Source organism: Coturnix japonica, chromosome 10, assembly GCF_001577835.2.
Source record: "Coturnix japonica isolate 7356 chromosome 10, Coturnix japonica 2.1, whole genome shotgun sequence".
NCBI lineage: Eukaryota > Metazoa > Chordata > Aves > Galliformes > Phasianidae > Coturnix > Coturnix japonica.
This window is the reverse complement of record NC_029525.1, coordinates 10,020,815-10,043,917: the sequence shown is the minus strand read 5'-3', so window position 1 is coordinate 10,043,917 and position 23,103 is coordinate 10,020,815. Positions and strand designations below refer to the sequence as shown.

Below are 23,103 nucleotides of genomic sequence, written 5' to 3'. Positions count from 1 at the left end.
GATCTCGTGTAGATGCAAAGCACTTAACTCCGAGTGAGCTCTGCCAGTTTCGGCAAGTTCAAAATCTGGACAGATATATCTTATCGCATTCAAATATGTCCAGCCAAAAAGTCTCAAAGAGAACAAGCTGTGTGAGTACAGGGCATGTAGAGATGTGGAAGCAGAGTGACTTCAGAGGAATCACTGGCAAAACAACATAACTTACCAGAGAGGAGACACATTATTGCTGCCCTGGGAAGCCGACATCTGCACCTCTGTGTGGGATGATATAAACCTTACGTTGGATTCCTAAGCACAGAGGCCATGTGCAAGTGAGAAGTATATGCAGGCTTCTCAGGCTGTGAACAGCTTGAATAAAGCATTCTCCAAAGTAACAACTTACTTACTACTGCCATATGCAGAGTAATAACATTCTTGTTAGTAGTATCTACGGAACAAGGACTTCTTTCTTCAGAAAGTCACTGTGCAGATTCTGTCCTTCACCAAAGTCCTGTAGACTGAGTCTCTCTGCCTTGAAGGGAATATACTGGAAAAACTCATTTGAGTTCAATTTAGTTAGCTTGCTTTCCCAGCGTTCAGTGTTCACTGCTGTAGCAAAGGAGCATATCCTTACCCTTTGTCTACAGAGAATACAGTAGTTCAAGCTGTGCCCATCCTTACCCCTCAGCTGTTTCTCCATCTCCTTCCTTTCCAGGCATGGGGAAGGCATCCAGGTTTCTCTTACTCCTGCAGATTGACAAAAATCTCCAGGCTCCTTTTGCTTTTTCTCAGTCTTATCTTGCACAAACAAGAACAAAGAACAGCAGATGGAAATGAGAGTAAGGGCAATAATTTGGATAATAGTCACAGTGGTTGTTCCACAGGCTAGAGGAGTGCAAGAGAAAATAATGATGATGTTCCTATTTGTGTATCTCTGTGTGTTATCACCATTCACAGAGAATACTTCGAGGCTTTCCTTCTTGAGTACTGTTTGTGTTCTGTTATGATAGAAGAAAATTCATGTAAGGGGACAGCTGGAAAGTGGTCTTTGTTTCTCATCTGTATCTTTGCAGCACTCTGTATAGTAAGGAGGTGTGGGTTTTCTCCTTGTTCTGACCATGCAATTCTGACCATGCAGTGTATGGTGGAAGGGAGGAAAGCCTTCTGAGATGACCCTTGAGCAAATGCCATGTGAGCATGGGGTATGCGCTCTGGGGATGTGTTCTTCGCAGCAGGGAAGGGGGGGAAGGCTGTCTGCAGGTGAATGAGCTGGGCTGGAGCTCAGGAGGTCTGAGAACTCCAGCCACATCTCAAATTTAAGTTTGGCCTTCAGCATTTTGATGCAGATCTACAAAGGCTTTTTGTTCCTCAGTCGGGATAATTGTGAAGGAAACTGAGCTAGTAAAGACTTGGGTACATGTTGTGATGTTGCAGGCCATGTAAGAACTCAGCTCTATAAAATCTGTTCTGCATCCCTATGGAAAGTTATTGCAAAGGTAGACTTTTGGATGACATCACACTTCCCCACTGCTTTAATTTCTTATTTTAAGAAACATTCGGTCTCATAAGCAATCATTTTCTACATCACCAGTCTTTTTTTTTTTTTTTTTTTTTTTTTTAAAGCAAAATGGAGCTAGAAAGTAAATTACTTCTTAGAGCTAACATGCAACAGCCAACATTTGATGTAAACTCCCATCCCCTTTCATCTGTTACTAGAGTAATAGAGTCACTAATAGAGTCACTGAAAAACTTTGTCTTTAAACGGGCATTTACTTTGTTTTACATGTCAGCCTATTGCAGAAGAGAGTAGGTGGTTGGTTTTGGTCGTTGTCTGAGTCTGTACTTTGAGGAGATGCTCAGCACAGATATATAGTGCTGCTCTCTTCTGGATGGAATCAGAACAGGCCGGTTCAGCCTTGTCCTTGCTAACAACTGGAGGTGATTCTGGTTCCCTCACATGGTGGGTGCCTTTTTAAAATCTACACATACGTGCTTTAGAAAACTAAAATCTGAATTTTCTCCCCTTCTTTCAAGAGGTCCATAGCAATGCCAAAGATAATGGAGATTCCTTACAGTACTCTGTGTTTTGTCTCAGGAAGTCTGTTGGTCACTGTAACAGATCTCAATCATGAAATGAGCAGCTAAAACCAACTGTTACTACTTCAAACTGTACAACTTTGAGATAATAAATATACATGATAATTATAAGTAATGGAAATGTATCAAGTGTGCACATCTGGTTTCAGGGATGCATATAACCCAGACAAAAAGGATAGTCAAACAGGGAAAGGAGAATAATTTCCAGGTCAGTAATAATAACAGATCACACAACACTCAGGGGAAATCAAGCATGCGTATTTGCATTCAGATATGCACTGCAAACTCAAGAAGTCTGCATACCCTTCCGTAAAAGCATGCCAAAGCTTCTTTGAAAAGCAGTGTTTTTCATCACATTAATTACATGTTGTGTCATGGTTGAAGACCACCATCATGAAATTACATCAACAACTTTTGCACTGTCTAATATAAATACTAAAAAGAATCCCACAAACTGAGTGCATTTTACCCCAGAAATCTCTGCAGAACGTGGCTTAGCAGAGCAGACCAGAAGTATCACAGAAGTATCATCCTACTGAATGTACTGCTCTTTAAATTTCGAGGGCCTCATGAAGCAGTGATGCTTTTGAAGATAATATTCAGATTTCCAGTTTCTCCTTTCATATTTGCAGATTCTAGCTTTATATTAAATCATAGTTCTCTCTCAAACGTATTTCTGCTTTCCAAAAGAAACTTCAACTTGGATGCAAGTAAAAAACTAATAGAGTATTTTAAAATATCCAAAATTGCACAGAGTCTGTGAACAACAAGGAGTGTACCTCTTTCCTGACTTAACATCAAAAGAGAGTCTCGGGGCATTTCAAATGAAGATAAAAATGTTTAATTCTGTGTACAGAAAATACTTTAAAGTAAAGCATACAGTGGAAAAAAGAAAACTCCCTCCCTAGTGTTTTAACTTTGCAGCCTCTTTAAAGTCATGGGGCTGAGGCTGGGGCACAAGTAGGATTTCAGTGCTTTATTTATTCTTTTTCTACATGTCTAAAATAATTATACACTGCCATATTAGCAGAAGAGAGTTAGTGTATGGAAGGGATAACAAGGGGAATTGGATACTGGAGACAGGTGTCTGCCCAATAGAAGCAGCAGGATATTTCAAGATTCTGGATCCAGGTGTGTGACCCCTGCATTCATCCTGCTGCAAGGCTTGATGTGTAGCCTTCTTGTGTCTTAAGGACTAGTGCCCTAAGGCATCCAACAGCGGGCACCCAGCATTGTTTTCACTGCAAGCTGCATGGCTTGAAATGATTCCAAATATTACAGTTAGTTTGGGTGTGCCTTTTGGTGTTGATTTTTTTTCATAGCAGAATGATAGACATTTCTGTCCTGCTTTTCAAACCCAGCACTGATGTGGCTTCTTTCTGCCAAAACAAAATTGTAGAAATATAGTTTAGTTTAAATATAAGAAAAAAATACATATTTTGTTTCTCAGTCCCATCAGCTTTTACAGAACCTATTGCTAAGTGGGAATTAAAAATGTGAAGAAAAAGGACCCAAGCATAGAAAAATTAGAGCCGCTAGTGAATGATAGTAAATGTAGTCTGAAAGTGCTTAGCTATTCCACATCAATCATATTCTTCTGTCCATTCACCCCATAACATGATGCATATACTTCCAAGTGTTGTGAAGTTTTGTTTTTCTCAGTCTGAATATCAGGCATGATGTTGTAAAAGCTTCTTCATAACAGAGATCCTTGATATGTGGACTGTAATATAAGGAAAGAAGATTAAATCATAGCTTTCTTGTGTAACTAGTTAGGCCTTTTGCCCTGCAAAGGTGACTCTCATTTCAAAGTGCTAACTTTGGGCAGCAAAAGTGTATTCTAAAGTATGAATATTTGGTGTGGAATTTTCTTAGGCATGGAAATGACAGTAGCTGTTGGAATGAACCTGCCTAATCTGTTGAAAGACTTGAATTCACACCTGCAGGTAACTGAATTAATAGCACTTGCTTTTGTAAAACAGCTGAGTTATGGCATGATTATGATGAACGTATGAGTCCTCTTGCAAGTTCTGGAACACTACTAAGATCTTTATGTTCATGGCTCTGTGACTGAAGAATTGTGATCTCATGGTTTGTTCCTTTCTGTGAGTTGTTCAGCATTATTTTTTCTGTCATTGGACACTTTTTTCTTTTGTTTTTCTATTCTGTGTTAAAATCTGGATTATATTCCAAGTTTAAAAGTGAAAATCCTGTGCAATCCATACACTTTTGCTTCTGTCTGCTCTTATTCCTAGATTCTGCTCTCATGTAGTAAGTGTACATCTCTGTTGAAGTCAACATGTAGGGGGAAATAAGTTCTGGTTTTCTTTTTTTCCAGGTTAAAATGAGCTCTCTCAATAGCACACCTTTGAATGTTTAGATTCAGTATATGGAAAGTAAAAGGAAAGATGTTGGGGAACATGTGTAATAAGATGGTTCTGAGCAGTTCTACTAGAATTTGTCTATAAGGAACACAGGCCAAGAAAGAAGAACCCCACAAACCCTCTCTATTGGTCGCATTATTCATCAACTTCTACTGAACTGCTGGTCTGTTCTTTTGAACTGGTACCCTAAGTTCATTTAACTTGCCATACACTTGGTTTCTTCCTAGTATGAACTTTCTGAACAGTTGTGGTCTGAAAATCTTGTCTCGTGGAAACATTCTGGGACAATGTAGAATACTTAAGGAAAACTAAGGGGAAAGTAAGGCAGTAAGAAGGAGGGATGTGATGGACTGCTGTAGTTACTGTTCCACATCATAGTGATACTTGTATGATAGCTGCAAAGAGTCAGAGGTGTTAATGAAACAGTCTTTGTCACGCTTAGGATAAAGGAGAACACTGTTGTAGTTGCCTTTAGAGAAGGGGAAGAATAGTCTCTTGAAAAGTAATCTTTGATACTGTTATGACTTCCAAATTGTATCTTTGTCCTGTTCCCGGGCAGACCTGCCTCCATTGCAGCCTTTTCCAGTGTCTTTCAGCTCTAAGATTTCTTAAGCTATTCAGTGTTTCAGCAATTACCTGGAAGGGTAGAAGAAGGAGGGAATTTTGTATACAATGCCATCCAGACTTGCAGCTTTGCAGGACAAAAGTATCTAACTGCATAGCACTAACTGAACCCTGCTATCTAGAGAGAGGGTCAGCAGGTCTGCCTTTCATCAGAATCACAGTGCATTTTTTCAGCTAAATGCAAAATAGTGGGAAAGATTCCTCAGTGTTGTGTTTTAGGGCTGTATTTGTTTTAGTGTTGTTCTCAGGGCTGAATGTGCAGCTTTCAGTATTGTCTGGAATGTCCCAGTTTGTGCTGGGGTCATATGTTTTGTGGGAACAAAGTGAATGTTTGGGAGCATGTACGTACATATCTAGAGCTGTCATGCAACAGTGCTAGATTTTGCAAGATGAGTGATAGTTATTAAAAAATTGGCTTGTGGTTCTTCATGCATTCCCTACAAAACCTAGTGAGATCGGTAGGATCAGATCCTGTGAATGCTTCAGTAGCATTTGCCCAGTGGTCTTCTCTTTACAGAAGCTGCTGGTGAAACCATAGATGTGCTGGACTGGCTACTGGCCTTATTTCAGTCTGAAACATGGAACCATGATTTTTGGAAAGCTGGACGTGAAGGAAAGGAACATCTTTAACACCAGAATGGAAGGTTTCAAGGTGAAAAACCATTAGCAGTGTCTTGTTGCTGTAGCACAATAATTGTAACGTTAACATTCAGGAAAGGGTTGCAATTGTACTGCTAGCTTGAGGAAACATGATGATTCTGCCTTGAGAAACTCACATCACACTCTTCTCTGCAATAGCAAAATGTACATACCAGCAAATGGCTTGGCACAGATCAGGGTAAAGTTCTTTCCTGAGGTGAGGGATGGGAACCTGCCCCACCCCAGTGATACTGTTTGAGCTTCAAAAGAGCCTCTGTTTGGGACTTCTTAAAGTTTCTTGGTAAATTAGGATCCTGCACAGAGCAATTAGAAAACAGACCTAGAGGTGGAAAAGTTTAATCCTTATTTTTAGTCCCTTGTGTTCTAGGAGTGCATCCTACTCAGTGAAGTAGATTAGTAAATAAAATTAAAGACAGGGAAATGTAGGCATAAAATAAATCATTTTCTCATAACCAGAAAGTAAGCTTGTATGAGAAGCAAAGAGATTATAGCCTAAAAGCTAAATGTCTCTTGGAGCAGTTGCTCTTGATTGTAGTTAGATCTCAAGTTAGGGATCACAGTACACTCTGAGAAAAAAGAAGTTTCTTTTCTTCCCTTGAAATGAATTCGTCTGTTTTGCATCCAGAAGAAGTGTGATATTTACAGTTTAATAATTCTCTGATGTACTCTGACTCTTAATTCTTAAGTCCTTTGAAACATGTTGGTTATGATAGATAGGCTACATCTGCTGTGCAAGCCTCAGCAGACTTATTTTAAATATCTTATATAAGAAAATCTTTCTTGAGAATCTCTGTGTGTGTAATGGATAGGCATTACCACTCTGTGAAATAGATGATGATTTAAAGGTAGGGTCTCACATTCATGAAGTCTCAGGTTTGTTTCTTAATCTTGCAAAGGGACAAAATCTAACAGTGATTTAGAGCAATTTTTGACCCCTGCTGTGTGTAAGCAGTCCAGCCAAACTTTAATTATTAGTAGGCAGAGACCTCTGCTGGAAACTGTTCAGTACTTCAGGGAAATACAGGTTTCTCTTAATGATTAGAGCAAAACATGAAAAACCCTCCTAGTGAGGAAGGTCAGAGGTCTGGGAAGGGCTCCATTAATAGTAGCATAAATGTTCCCCGTATGGCTTTTCCCTCTATCTTTTCTGTGTGAGATGAACTGCTTATTTTACATAAAATAGAAGCTCTAACTTGTATCTGTGAATACAACAATGGCATCCCTTTCAGACTGCCTCTGGGCAAAAGCAATCCATCTGACCCAGCAGTGTCTTGGCAAGCAGCAGCATGTCCGTGGCATGGGTCAGTGTGCAGGGAATGTGTGTTTGGCTAAGGCAGGGCACCCAGGGAGAAGAGCCCAGCTGAACAAGCTGTTCTGGCAAGTATACCATGCTTAGCATCACCCACCACCATGTGCTAAATAGCTTCAGAGTCATTAACTACATCAAAAAATGACCAGTGAGATGTTGAAGCCACCATCATGCCAGTATGTCTTTGCAGAAGGTTCCTCACTGGTATTTTACTTTATTAATCATGGCAGTGTGTTTGAATTCCAAGTTTGTTTCTTGACAATAAAATTAATAATAATAATAATAATAAATAAAATAAAATAATTGAAAAAAAAAAAAAAAAAAAAAAAAAAGCTCCCCCAAAGCTGGTCCCCTTCCTGCTTACAGGGACTCTCTAAGTACTGGAATTCTGCAGTGAGGTCTCTCCAGAGCCTTCTGTCCCCCAGGCTGGATGAGCCCAACTCCCTCAGCCTTCCTTCATAGTAGAGGTGCTTCGGCCCTCTGAACGTCTTCATGGCTTTCCTCTGGACCCACTCCAACAGCTCCACCTCTCTCCTGTGTAGGGGGTCCCAGGCTTGGACACAATACTCCAGATGAGACAGTCTTCTCTTTTGCTTCTCTGCCAGCCCTCTGTTGATGCAGCCCAGGACACTGTTGGCCTTCTGAGCTGCGAGCACACACTGCTGGCTCACATCCAGCTTTCCATCCACCAGGACCTCGCAGTCCTTCTCTGCAGGGCTGCTCTCTAGGAGTTCATCTCCCAGTCTACACACATGCACAGCATTGCCTCAGCAATACCTTGCACTAGATTTTGATGAACCTCGTTCAGTTTGTGTGGGCCCACTTTTCAAGCCTGTCCAGGTCCCTCTGGGTGGCATCCCTTTAATGCACTATCCCTAACCATTCATAACAACAGGTTTTTTTGCTTACAATTAAGCAGAGTGTAGCTGGTGGCCATGTGTACGAGGAATGGCAGTAAAGGTTTCTGTGAGTGACAGGCTGACAGACTTCTTGGAGGAGCTGAGATATTAACTTTTAATATAAGCTTCCCAAGGGAATTCTCATTTTCCTTAGAAGAATTTGCCAAAACTATGTTGGTTTACTCTCAGACTGAACAGCAATTCAGAACTCCTAGTTTTGCAGCATTTTATGACTCTGTCTGCTGGTGTTTCTTTCAGTTAATTTTCATCCAAACTCTTTGCTGCTTCTGTTGACCCTATCAGCCAATGCTGAACACTTGGATATGAAGACATGTCTAGTTCACGCATCTCTTCATTTGACAGAATATGCAGTCACAGACTTCCTGATTAAACAAGAAATCAGATGATCTTGGCCTGAAGCTTTTTCATCCCACACCCCACCTCAGAGCCCAGCCTTTATATGCAACTGCTTGTTCAGAATTCCTTCTCAGTGAGTTTTCACGTTCTGCATAATCTTATTTGGGTCTGTCTCTCTTCCTCTCAATAAACACTTTTCACATTGTATCCTAGATATGTCTTAAGAATTTCTGGGCTGCTTGACTTTAGAATTGTTTGAAGAAACCATCAGCCTTGTAGTCATTGTGCAACATGAGCAATGCTCATAAAGAAATACATGGCCAGCCCAGGACAGCATGTACAAAACTGCATTTAAACTCAATTATTTCATAGAGGCTCAAGCACTGGGCAGAAGTTTACGTGAACTCAAGCTGGATGAAATAATTAAGATTACAGCTGGAAGGGAAATGTAATCTGTGGAATGCTTTAAAATGTGTGTTGTTTTGATTAGTATTTTTACCTGTTGTGTACAGTATCTGCATTGTAAGGAAAGCAGGAAACCTACTGTATTTCTGAAAACAAGCTAATTTTAGAGAAAGGCATTATTTTCCTTTCACAGTAGAAATTAAATGATTAGAAGTCCAATGGGAAGAAAAGATTGTTTGGAAAAGTCTGCTTTGAAGGCCAATTTAAAAGCATTTTTATGTTAAAAATAATGGCAAAAAATAAATATGAAAAAGTGTGTAGATGAATTTTGAAATTGGAGCAGTTTTGGCAAGCAAGTGGCCCTTTTTCCATGGTGTCATCTGGTTTTACTTTTGCACTAAAGCAGCCCTGCGGTATCCTTTCATATAGTGCAGGAGCCCCCAGCTGGGCCTCCCTGACTTTAGTGCAAAACTAAAATGTAGATAAAAAAAGCATTCTATCTAAATAGCAAGAGCCCACGTGTCAGGAGCACATATACATGTACAGTTATATAGAACAGGTTTCTATAGGTTTAACAGATTAAAAGTGTCAATATGGTGACAAAATTAGTTTCACTTCCTCCTAGTTGAAGAATTCCAACTAACCAAAAAACAAAAGCCCAGCCTTGTGATGAATCAGCCTTAAAGATGGAATAAATTAGCATTTTGAAAGCAAATCCATCCCCAGCAGAGTTGTTAGCCCAGAAAGGAAAAACTCCACTGAATCCAGTAGAGATTCAACTGTTGACATTGCATAGGCATATTCAAATGTATAGCGACAACATCAAGAGACACCATCTTTAGTACTTTCAGGTAAGAGTTTGTAGAATTTTGTCATCACAGAAGTGTCTCTACTATATTAATTTTGTTCAGCCATTTATTTTTTGGAGCTTTTTGTAGGACATCAGAGTGATTCAGTCAGAAAATGGGTAGACAGCTGCAATAAAGCACCAGGCCCCAGGAGCATCATGGCATAACCCACATTCCCATTGATTACAGTAATAACAACTGTACATGTTCTGACCTGGCTTCTGCTCCTTACTGGAGCAGCAGTTCCCTACTCCTACCCATTTGGTGGCAGACTGGAGCTGAGCATGCTGTGTAGTGGGGCAGCTGCCTTCGATGTGACTGGCAATGAACAACAACCCTTGAATCTGGAGACCAAGCATTCAGATGTTCCAAGCCTCAGTTTTAGGTGTTCAAAGCACAACTTTCAAATAAAGGTGCTTGTGGGACACTTCACTAAGAAAAAAATAAAAGGAAGGAAGAATCTAAACTAAAGTGGTTACTGTCAGTAGAAAGGCACTGTGGGTCAAAATGTGTCATAGCTTTGGCCAAAAAAGCAAGGGAGTTAAAAGGAGGGTACATCGTTATCTGTGTTCTATCTAATACTTCCTTCTCTGCAAAGCACTCACAGTGACTGCACATAAACATTTTTATTACCATGTTGCGTGATTGTGCTGCACTGACAATGATGGATTTCCTGGCAAATGTTAGTGTCAAAAAGACAAATATGTGGCAGAATGACCTGCTATGAGACAGCTCTTTGGACCTCTGCCGAGCCCTTCAGGGATTCTCAGGATCAGTAGGAATCAGTAGCTTCATTATCGTGTGTGTGTGTCAGAGAGAGAATGAGTTCATATGCAATGACATCAAGGAATGTGTATGTAACACTCTTGATGTCTGAAGGTTCATACCAGCTTTATCTGTTTTTATTTCACTGAATGCCATTGTACTTATATTTCTCTCTATATATAGATAAAATGTCACTTAAGTCTAGAGCTAAACCTACAGAGAGCTAAGCTCTCTTTTTAACCTGGGGCTTTCAGAGCAGCACAGTTTAAACTAAAGGTCTTTGGTGCCTAACTGCATGTACCAGTTCTTGCCTTTCCACTGCTGGCCACACTCCAGAAATTCACTGTTGATCACTGGATAGCAAAAAGTCAACGTTTGAACTTTTTCTTCTCTGTGGGCATAGACAGGGCAACAGAGACTGACTTTAACATTTGTAGAGCCAGCTCTGCCCCATATAGCAAGCACACAGAGCCCAGAAGCTGGAGAACTGCAGTTGCACCACCATGCAATACAATCATTTAATATAGGCATGACATGAATGGACAGAAGTTTTGTGTAGTACTTTCAGTCCCCAAGTCCCTGCTCATCTCTAGGCAGACAATATGCCCTTTGAAATTTTCAGTGGGGGATTTGCCTGAGTAAGACAGCAGCATCCTGTCCAATGGGAGCAACACTCTATAAATACCTTTCCATTATAAGACTATCATTGCCAATTCTGTTTGGCTGCTTCATCTCATAATATTCTCTTTGACTTTCTTAATACTAACCAGCCTAAATATTTTATGCTTGTCTTCCAGCAATATACTGAGCCCCTTGCTGCTACTCAGTGAAGATGGGTATCATTTTTCTGTTTATTCTGAAACACTGTAGTTCTCTGAACTACAGTGGTGAGGTTTGAACTGGTGTTTTTGTTCAATAAGATAGCATCCACATAAACAAAAGTGAGCTAAAGAAGAAAACAAACAAGTATACAGAAGCGTGCCATTTCCTTATCAGGTCATTATGTTGCAATTAGAGATAAACATTGTCACTTCTCAGCAGTGAATTCCTTGTCTGATAGTATTTTCCCTGTAATTCTGTTAGGATGTGTATTTATCATGTAGTAGTATTTCTATTGTGTTTGCAGATTATTGAGTTTTTACATTTTAGCAAGTCATTTCTCAGTGATACGAAACAGGAGCAACTTTGTTGTATCCGAAGTAGAGAAACTGGCATAAAGAGCAGCAGAAACAGCCCCTTTGACTTCAAAGAGACCTGGTGCATATTGGCTGTTTGCTAGCAAGTGCAGTAGCCCTGATTTATTATTATTCTATTTATTATTTATAAACACATAACTTTCCAAACTCAGAAGAAGAAAACTGTGCCTTCTTTGAAGAGGGCAGCATTGTGGAAAACAAAGTCAGACCATGGGGAAAGGGATACATTATACAACAAAGGGATTGCTGAAATGCTGGGCAAAGTCATCTCAATTACAAGCTAGAATCTTAATTGTCATTAAGCATGCAAACTTCCTTTTTTCTTACCCATGACCTTTTCTTCTCATCCTATATGCCATTTCAGTTCCAGGCTCTTTACGTTCCTACACTAACCCTCCCTCATTAGAAGTGTGTAAACTTAATCAATTGTCCTGAGTGTCCAAGAAGGATGAAGTTTGGGGAAAGGAATTGAAAAGACTGAGGTTGTGATTCTCAAGAAGCAGCATAAGGACATGTCACAAGCTGGGAGTACAGGCTGGAGATCTCTGAGAGACAAATAGGTGAGCAGGATATTAGGTTTGGCATGGCTAACGGGGAAACAATCAACATGTGGCTGCCACATGACAAGATGTAAGTAGGAAGGGGCAGCCTTGCAGGCCACTGCAAGAAACATGATCTGGAGGCAGCGGGGATGTGGAATGTGTGAAGAAATGTGCTTTTCAGGAGATCTCATGGGAGCCAGCTGGAAGCAGTTCTTGTGTTGCTCAAGGTGGTGTGCTGATCTTTCAGAGTATGCCAGAAGGCTTAAGTGATAATGTTTCAGACCAAGTGTGGTGGTAGGATCATCAGCTTCGGTCTCTCCCTTCCAGATTCCCTCTTTTCCCCAGAGAAGAAAAGGAGTGTCTGCCCAAGGAACCAAGTCCTTCTTCATTGGGAATTGGAAAATGAGGAAAAGTAACCCACCACATTTTCTGCCTGGCCAGTGATGGCTTTCCTCGCCTGCAATCCATCAGGTGCAGTGTCATCCACACAAATTGGCTCAAGACTTTCCCTATGTCCATTCCCTGCCATCCATCACTGAAGATGGCTCTCATGGTCTTCACTCTCAGCATCACAAGTCACACAGCTTCTGTGGACTACCTTCCGCCCCAGTAATTTTGTAGTCCTTAATCCTAAGCCCACTGGAGCACTAGTACCATCCTGTGGGGATGAGGCAGCAGGTCTAGAGGGACAAGGGTGGGAAGGAGAGAAAGAATCAGAAAGGTGCTTAATCCAGTAAGGCCAGTTTGTAGAACACAGATAGAGCAGAACAATGCTTTATGTGGATTGGAGAGATAGGGAATGAGGGCAGAAGAGAACAAAAAAGAACACAGAGCAGTGATAACTGGAGAAAAATGCACTCATGAAGAAGAAAAAAATATCAGATAAATACAAGGTAAAATTTGGAAGCAACTGAGGAAAAGAGGTGGAGAGATCTGAGGGTAAGGCCCATTTTTATAGATCTGAGTCAGCAAGAGGTTGGTGATGTTGGCCAAGAGAATAGAGAACGAAAATCTAAAACAAGTTTGAGGTGTAACATCGTGGGAAAATCACTAAGAGATTTTATCCTAATTTCAACAGTTGGGAGGACATTCTAGTAGCACAGTGTGGATTCTATGAAACTTATGTCAGTGCCAAGCTATCCAGGAAGAAACATCTGACAGAATTATTAATTAATTCATGATTCTTCTTGTGATAATATCTATGCATCACACTGCATTACAACATAAGATTTAGAGCTTAGGTTCTTTGACACAAGTGAATTCCAGAGTAAATCCCAACATCAAACCTATTCCTGTGAGGGAATATTTGATACAAAACAGTGACAGTCTCAAGGGGTGGCATGCAAGTCACATTATTTCCTTCTGTTCCCCACTTTCTGGAACTGTCATTCAGGTGACATAAAAGTAAAGTTACAAAGCTCCTTAAGTCAATACGTTCATCTGTCCATGTTGGAATGTAATTATTCATTAAAGCACATCCCAAAAGGCACTTTGATGAATGTACCAAAGGGCAGGTGAGAGAAATCCTTTTCTCCAGTATTTATGAGGGAAAACTATGGTGGGATAAGTGTCATGAATCTGGTGCTAAATTTATTGTTCCTGCCAATTCTCAATATATTTCTCACCCAATAAATTTCTAGGGCTTTAGATGACACATTTAAAATATGTCTCCAGAGAAGAAATGTCAGTTGCAGGTTTTCTTTCCTAGGTATTATGGCTTTATGGCCTTAGAGATGGTGCTTGTCACCCAGCCTTTCTAGAAGGCATTTTATAGATTAGTATATCAAATGAAGATGAAAACGCATTAATTTCATCGTAATGAATGACATCCCTACCAAACTCTTTAAAATATGGGAACAGCAAAGTGAAAGGAGACTGTGCAACTTCTGTCTAACGCAGTAACCTTCATGCAGTGTTTTTTGAGTGTTAGTTTATTGAATAAACTACATTTGTTGAATATTAGTGCAAGTACTTAATTTTGATGAGTGTTTCTCAACAAACAGCTGCCAAAGTATGTAACACGACCCAAAAGAAAATTCAGACAACGAAGTTGCATAGTCAGGTAGTCAAATGTTGGGAAATACACAGGCCCAGGTTGCTGGTGCAAATTCTGTTCTTCTCTCTTCTTAGGCGGTTTGTCACACAATCTTTAATAATCTCTTTCTGTGCTTGTCTGTTTTCACCCCCATAGAAGAGCTTGGGCTGATTCTCACCTAGAGAGGTCATAGAGCCTGACACCCTTGAACGCAGTGTTAAGACTTACTTTTGAGCTGATGGGTTACTGGCAGCACAGTTGTAGCTTATTATGGAGTTAGAGGCAAGGAATGAAACACACTGGGCCACAGAATTTTGTTAGAACATATGTGGATTTTTTAATATATTCCAAGACATTCTGAAATCTCTGTGTTCTTCCACTTGTGGCTGCTTTTGCCTATCACCTGATCCCTCTCTGCTTTTCCCATGACCTTCCCAGGCTTTAACTGTTCCCTGCTCCCCTTTCAGCTTTTCCCAGTTCTCTCTGCACAGATGTCTGGTCACTCCAGCCCAGTGTACTGTCTGGGTACTAGTAGGGAAACAGCCATTTTTTCTTTCCACAATCATTGCTTCCACAGTCATCTCCACTCCTGAGCTGAATCACATTCACTTTAACTTAGAGCATGTTTAGTCCTGACAGAACATCTGAGACTTGTTTATCAGCCCCTATCGGGTGCATACAAATGCTTCTCACAGTCTTGCAACTTGGCTACATTTCTGTGGATACTCTTAGGACAGCAAAAGGCACCTGGCAATTTGGCAGTTTTACAGTTATTTCTTTTACCATCATTGTCAACTCCTTGTGGGAGTTTTACTATTAGCCGCACAATGATCATGGACAATTTCAATTCTGATGCTTACATTATGAAAAACATGCAAGCAACTGAAAGCTAAGATTTGAATTGGAAATCTTTAAGCAGCTCTAACTGTAGGCATCTATTATCTGCTGTAGCTTTAGCCACAGTATAGTACAGAGAACAAGGAATGGAGGCAATGCATACTTGCTAATAACATTTCCATCCCTTACAAATATTTCCATTTAACAACAGAAGGCTCCCAACCTCACAGGAAGGTAATTTTCACTGAAGTACTCCAGTCTTTTCAGCCTCTGGGATACGTGTTCACACCTCTGCCACATGTAAAGCAATTGCCTTGAAGATGGTCTAATTTAATATGATTAGGAGATTGCTCCAGTGTATAACCTAAGAAGATTCATGGAACTGGGTGTATGTAACCAGCTCCAGCTGTGATACACATCCTTCTCCCTTTTAATCTTATTATGGAGAAGGTTTGAGATCCCCTGGTGAGCTTCTTATCTCCAGTAATTAAGAATATCCTAATGGGCATGGTAAGTGCCTTTCTGTGCATGTTGGGATGGACATACAACATTATGGCATCTTTCTGCTGACCTGAAGGAGTGCAGCAGTTGCAGACAGTGCTCTCAGACATGTGTTGCACAGGGGAATGGCTCAGTTGTGACTCAGAACAATTTCCTATTAAAATACTTAACAGATAAGCGCTAGCTTACTGCGGACAGAAGCAAATTACTGATCATCGTGATCATCGCTAACACATCTTTATGGGCAGACAAAAGAGATGCAGAAGGAAAGGAAATTGTATCAGCTACCGATACACTAGTAAAAAGATGGGTTTTTTTCAGTATCTCATAGTAAAGTCATCATACACACGGCCATGCTGCAGAACATCTATAGTCTGATCTTAGAAGGGATTTGAGTGCTATAAAATGACCAGAAACAGAATTTCAGAGGCAATCTAATAATCTTTGTGTATTTATATAAGCAGCATGTCACAAAGCAGCAGGTGTAAGACTGCGATATGAATAAAATCTGTAGAGAAGGCAGCATACAAATGTCCAATAACGGTGCGTAAAACCGTGATCGTTGAGTACTTCATGCAAAACTTACGTGTGTTTAAAAATTTAATCATGACTTTGGAGGGTGCTTTTGAAATTAGGCCTTTTACGTCCACGCTCACTTTTCTTAAGGATTGATCCACACTCCGTTCAATCAATGGAATTTGTTCCCCATGAAAATGTTCAATGTGTTACGTAGCTGTTTTTCTCCTCATGTAAACAGCGGGGAATAATCAGGACTGGCTTAAAGCTTCTCCATGGCTTAAGAATACTGTTCCCTTGAATCACTGGGAAAGCAAAATCCACCAGTGTGGACACAACTTCAGGACAGGTCCCTCTGCTACCACTCATCGCAGTGACTGACGACTGCATGGCTGGCCATGCCACCACTTCTCTGCATGGCCCTGCAGGGCCTCTGCCTTTACATATTACCCTGCCCAGGAAACATAACACCTGGCCAGCAGGATGGGAAGCAGATTTCTCTTTCCCATTTCTGTGTAGAAAGGGTAGATAACGTTCTATTCAGAGGGAGACAGAATGCAGGCAACGTGGCAGAACGGGCCCTGTGCAAGTCCCATGCTTTTTCTGCTGTAATCAGTGGCTGATGGAGTTATGCACACTAAGAAACTCTTTTTTTTGTTTGTTTCTGCTGAGGTCATTTGTCATGCTGTAAATGTGTGGAGTGTTTGATTTCTTTTCTCGTTTACCAGCAGTGAAATTTGCAGCTTCTTCCATCCTTTCTTAGCATATTAACTACAGCTTGATGGTGGGACTGTTTGCAAAGCATATTTAAGACTTTTCAGCTGGTCAAAGCTGAGCAGAGTTCTTACCTTGAAATCTTACCTCGGCAACTCATATCCGCTGCAACTGATATGCAAGAGATAAAGAGAGCTGTGTCCCTGTGTGTCCATGGGATGAGTTTCCTTTAGAGTTCTAATGCTGCAGAACAGAAGTAGTGTTATTCACTGCATCCTTCACAGACACCAGATCTGGGATGGATGAAAGTTTAAAATAAAAAGTGAGTATTTTGTTGAGAAATTTCAGTTCAATATCGAGTCATTTTGAATTTGCTGTTCTAACTAGCAATATATTTATCGTATGCATACAAATATGGGTAGGTATATAGCCCATACAGTTTTCTTTTAGAAGAAATATATCCTGCTCATTTGTGATTCAAGGTCATTAAATAAGTTACTAGAAAGAGCTGTTAGTACCTGTAAATGAAAAGCAAATCATGTAAATAGGAAAAAATAAATAAACCATCTCTGCTTTTCTCCCAAGTATTATGGAAACAAGGCTGCCTTGAATGATAGCAGAAGTATGGTGGTAAGGCACAGCAATCTGAATTATTTCAGACAGACTCAGATCAGAGTCCTCAACTGCTGTGGTCAGAGATTTTGTATGACATTTGTTCAGAAGGGAATTCAAACTGAAATGAGGTATAAATGTAAAAGAATGCAAAGTCCTGTCTGATGTGAAAGTGAAAGTGAGCTGTTAGGCCACATGTCTACACTGAAGGTGGCTGTGTTGGCAACTGTCACTGATCTGGATTGCTCAGGCAAATAATGGCATTGACAGAGGGCAGGCCAACCACCTAAGTGCTTATTCAGCTTCTTGTGTGCTTTTTCCCATTGTTAGTCTGCTACTGATACCTGAGTTAATGATTTTACAGTAATGCTTCCCCCAGCAGAGAAGCCCATACCCTATTTTACAACCCCAAAGTGCCAAACGTTATTTACTCATGCACTGTTGACAGCAGTGTTTGGGTACCACAACTATCCCTGGGGACACCATAAGCAGTGAGAGCCTTCTTGGTCCTGTTCCAACCCCAAACCCAGTGCCACAAGAGGTATTTGCTTCCCTTCTTTCTCTGCCCTTACAGACTGGTAGTTCTGTGGTCCATTTGCTTCATTCCCTAAATGGGACCATACATCTTCCAGCCCCATCTTTCTTCCTCCATCTGCCTGCTGCCAGGTGCTGTTCTTGGGACAGGGAATGCAGACCCAGCTGTCTCCCCGAACACAAAGGGGATGGCTGCCATCCTGCATGCTTTAGTTCCACCCAAGCCTAGGGGAAAACCTTTCTGCTTATGAACCAGGCTGCAGGTGTTTCCCTTGACAGCATTTCAGTACGCTTAACATCAATAACAATTGATTTCTGAGCGTTACAATCGAACTGGTAACATCATGGTGAAAATGGTGATGTCTGGGTTTGGAATCGGTGAGATCTCGGTGCTCCCTTCCACTGAGGTGCATGCTTCTAAAAACTGGCATCATCTGGCAAGAGCCAAGTCCCAAATGTTCTCAAAGGCCAAGCTCTTGTTGCGAATGTAAGTGAATTTAAGTGGAATCCAGCTCCTGTCTTTCTGCTGGTGTGGCTGTGATGGTTTTGGTTGGTTTTTTTTTAGTTGTAGGGTGTTGAGGAACATGGAAGGGCTGTTGGTATGGCTGTTGGAGATGGGAAAGCCCAGTAATGTGCCATGGGTGCTGGCCTGTGCACCGGGACCTGCCGTGTTCTGCCGTGTGGAAGTGACGGGGGGCAGCCCCAGGGGTCTGCGGGGTATGGGGAGAACGTGTGCAGGGTGTGCAGGGGGGCACCCCACGGAGCCGCCCCATGAGGCCGGGCCTTGGTGCCAGGGGACGGGGCCGCACGGCCGGGCGAGCCGGGGACCCGGCTGCAGCGATCTGCAGAGCGCAGCGGCTGCTGCTCCTCGCCCAGCCTCCATGTCAGGCGCGCATAAAGAACCATGTCATGCTTTAGTAGGGGAAGGAAGGGCCGGGAGGGACTGGAGCCGCTCTCTGCTCTCCTATTTTCATAGAAACCGATCTGTGTACCTAGAAAATAACAGGAAGGCGAAGCGCGGGGGGGAGGCGGAGAGGAGGGGGGGGGGATAAGAAGATCCTGTTTTCGGTCGCTGCCCGAGGAGTAATTCGGAGGAGACGGCTCCATATTCCCGGGGCCGCGGCGGCTGCGGCGGGGATGGAGCGGGCGGCGTAGCAGCTCGTACGGGGGGGCCGCGGGCAGCGCCGCGCCCGCCCGCCGCCTCGGGGTGAGGGCTCCCCGGCCGCCCCCGCCCGGCCAGGCGCCCCGCCGCCAGCCGGCTCCCTGTACCGGGGGCTGCTGGGGTTGTGTCCAAGGCCTCCCCCTCCCCCGCGTACACACTCACACACACACACACACACACACACACACACACACTCACACTCACACACACACCCCATCTCCTCCTGCCGCCGCCGCCGCCGGAGAGCTCGGGGATTGATTGCCCGCGGCCCGGCCCCGCTCCCGGCTGCGCCCCGCCGCATCGCACCCCGCGGGGGCTCGGCCGGCTGCCCCCGGGCGGCGTGTGCGGGGCGCGGGGGGTGTGGGAGGGAGGGAGGGAGGGAGGGGGGGACGGCGGCTCCCGCGGCGGCTCCCGATGGCTCGTCCGCGGCCCCGAGAATACAAGGCTGGAGACCTGGTGTTCGCCAAAATGAAGGGGTACCCGCACTGGCCGGCCCGGGTGAGTACCGCGGCGGGGGCTCCCGGCCCCCCGGGCCGCAGCCGCTCCCTTCGCCCTCCCGCGGGGCGGGCACGGCCGGGCCGCATTGAAGCTCCGCCGGAGGCCCCGGCCCCGGCCCCGCCGGACAAGGGGGCGGCGGTGCGCGCCCACCCCGCTATTGTTGTGCATCTTTTCTTTGATCTGCGGATTTCTCCCCGGCCCCCCGGGAGGAGGAGGAGGAGGTGGAGGAAGAGGAAGAGGGAGGGAGGGAGGGGGGCGAGCGCGGGCTGTACCTGGATTGTTATCGCGGGGAGGCGGCTTTGGGAGCCGGCAGCCCTGCCTGCGTGACAGCGATGCTGTTTATTATACGCCCTCCCTCGCCCCGGCCCCCCCCGGCTCCCCCCGGGGCACGGGGCCCCAGGCCCGGCGCGACCCGGAGCGGGCGGGGGAAGGCCCGGGGACGCCCGCGGGGATGGGGACGAGGCCTGCGCTCAGGTGCTCGGGGCGGCGGGTGCAGCCCGTGGGATGCTGCGGCCCCGCGGAGGGACTGGCTGCCCCGTGGGGGGTCACACACGCGGCCCCTCGTGTCCCCTGCACGCAGGTCGGTGGGTTCTGGGCCTCCAACCCATCCACCGGCTTCACCTTGTCTCGCACCGCGTTGACTTTCTTGTGTAGCCCTTTGTCACCTTTTACTTGGTGCTGCTGTGATGGAGCGGAGGTGGGAGAGCATAGCGGGTGTTTGGCAGCCAGATAAGCGCCCCATTGTATTGAGACATCCGTATGTGGTGCAGCCTCAGTAATGCGGAGCAGAGCTTTCTCCAGGGGGGTCTGGTATCATGGCACGCACACAAGGCTGTCCCTTCCCCCAGTTTTGGTCACTATTGTGTATATGCCTTGGGTAATGTGTTGTTTGAACTTGTTAGCAGGCATTGAGCAGTAGGAGTCCATTTATTTGTTGTCCTCTCCAACCTTCCTGGGGCAATCCCGTGGTAGTTGGTACCATCATTTTCTAGTCAATGAAAGTTGCTGGTGGTTCTAGCGTATGAGAGCATGAATGCAATGAAGTGTTGAGTGCGGCGTGTAGGAAAACAGAGATGGGCAGGATCAAGATGGGCTGACATCTAACATTACCCTTAAGAAGGGAGTCCTTGGAGAGGATGAGTGTAAGTAGTGAAAAATGACTGGAAAGGCTTTGAGCGCCGCTGAGGGAGCAGCCAAGTGGTGCTGGACATCCAACACTACAAGGAGTGAAGGCCAGCACCACAGGCTTAAGCAAAGGTCGGTAAAGGAGGAATAGAGAGAGAGTTCTAATTATGTAGAGGTGTGTAAATAAGGTGGTACATTCAGTTGTTTTGGCAGAGCAGACCAAAATTAGCATTCAAAAGGCCAAACAATCAACGCTGGGTTGTGGTCATGTTACTCTGTTGTTATACAGATTGCTGAATATACTACCTAATAATGGCAATTTATGTCAGTGGAATAGCACAATCCACAAAAAATTGACTTCATTCTTACCTCTGTCATGGTTTAATTTACTGTGAAAGTTTTAATTGGAACAGTTGAGACCATAGCCACATGGAAGCATGTTAATCCCTTTCCTTTTTGAACCTCTGATGAACTCCCATTTGTTTACCTATTAGCAGAAAGGGCCCTTTTGTTTCAGTGAGAGTTTTTCCTATAAGAAGAATAATTATACACTACACAACTGGTCATAGCCTTTGACTAGGTGTCTAAATAGGTATGAAAATGACAATAATATCCAAGAAAGTGTTTGGAAAAAATAGGTGTGCTGTTAACATCATAACTCACTTCCTTTGTACAGACTAACAGGATGTGAAGTTCAAGTGAAGGTAAAGCAGTCTCTCATTTGAACATGACTTAGCAAGCTGAGGTGGAAGGTGTAGAGAGCCCAGAGTTGATCATCAGGCGGGATGGGGGGCGTTGGTGCTGGGATGTAGTTGGCCTGGATGTCAAACATCTCTGAATGTGCTGCTCCTGTTGCATGCAATGTGGTGACATATAAACTCCATGTGAGACTATGTTGATATCTGCCTGAAGCTAATGTGTGTTAAAAATTTGTGTTGTCCTTACTAGGATTTTACCTCATTTTTGTTGCCAGGTTTTGCCTGATATGCTCTTCCTTAAGTGAAGGGAAATCCTGGTCATGACGTTGGTCTTGGTTTTGTTTCCCAGAAAACATTATGATACCTGTATGAGAAGAGGAGAATTGTCTAAGTTGAGACAGATATTCTGATTAATTGAATGCCCTTTATCCAGGGGTTTACTTGCTTCCTAATCTTTGAGTGTTTGCTACCTACTTCTTTACATAATTGGCATGTTTGGGTTTTGTATTCTCGTGTGAAAATCAATCTATTTTGCTGCTAATATACTAACTTAAGTCACAACACATTAAAATGGCAATATTGTTGTCCCTACCACATGGCACTTCGCATCTCCGGAGCCTTTGGCAGGAATTTCCTGTGCAGGAACATACTTTTCAAACTGTCTTTAATAGAGCTGAGAGGTGCTAAAGCAGGACAAGAAAGCCTGCCCTATAATGAAGTGCACAGGCACAACTGTCCTGGTTCTTAATCGACTGTGTGTTTCCATGTGCATGGGTACTGTCATGCAGAAAAGCTAGCTCAGATTCCAGGAGCTGCACTGAACCTGGATCTAGCTCAGTTCTCTTGTCTTATTAGGTATAATGCTTGTGGGCACAGCCCCCATGTGGCACAACGCTACAGACACATCCACCATAGGCAGCAGTCTCTGGTCCAAGGCCATTAGCTCTCCAGCCTCTCTTTGAGGGTATGCTGGTCACAGGAACAAGGCTGTCTTTCATTGCTGTAGGAAAAGAGTGAGAAGTCTTAAAGAAAGTGGCCAGATAGTGATGATATACAGAGGGACCATTGAAAAAACTTTGTCTAATGATTGATGGTGCGTTATGATAGCAGCCAAACTGCATTTAATGTTTCTTTGTGAATCAATCTGGGATTAATTTGCAAAGAACCAAATTTGCTACACTTAGCTGAAGTGGTAATGGCCAGTAAATCTTCTATCTTTGCATGTCTCATTCAAGTAGAACTGGTGAATAAGTGCACTGTCTTCAAAGATGCTTTTAGATTGCTGGTGTGTGGAAGATGTCACTCAGGTCCTACCATCTGGAAGGGCTGCTTTGCATTTTGGTATCATGTTCTTTGGAGCAAAGCCAGAATGTCCTTTAGCTTAACTGTGGGACCGTGAGTAGGTTTAGGGCTTAGGCTCCAAGAATGATGTTGAATCTTAATAGTCAGACCAGATAAAGTACTGCAGCAGTTCAGTCTAACAGGTTTTTTTTTTTGTGTTCACCTTTAGTGTCATTTGTGTTCAGGTACTGATTGAAAATACACGATAAATACCAACTGTTCAGGTCATCAGTCCTGTAATCCAACAAATAAGCAACCGTGTGCCAAGGGTACACGTGGAAACACAGGGAAGATGCTGCTCTGCTTAACATATAGGGAAAAAAGGATTCATTTCATTCTACATCTTGTGAACTGTCTTTGCATCTGAGGGACCACAGCACTCTGTGTCTTAGTTCCCTATTTTAAAGGACAAGTAATAGCTCTTTTCCCTCTGAAAGGGTGCTGTGGAGACAAAAACCACTCACA

General features: G+C 43.3%; 1 protein-coding gene across 1 annotated transcript in view; it reads left to right on the top strand.

Annotated features, from left to right (window-relative positions):
* The first annotated feature begins 19,344 nt into the window (after positions 1–19,344).
* Positions 19,345–23,103, top strand: part of HDGFL3 (HDGF like 3) — a 32,533-nt gene continuing 28,774 nt past the window's right edge. The window contains exon 1 of the mRNA XM_015872976.2: positions 19,345–19,474. Coding sequence (XP_015728462.1) covers positions 19,391–19,474 — 84 coding nt within the window. The 5' untranslated portion in view covers positions 19,345–19,390. The remainder of the gene's footprint in view (positions 19,475–23,103) is intronic.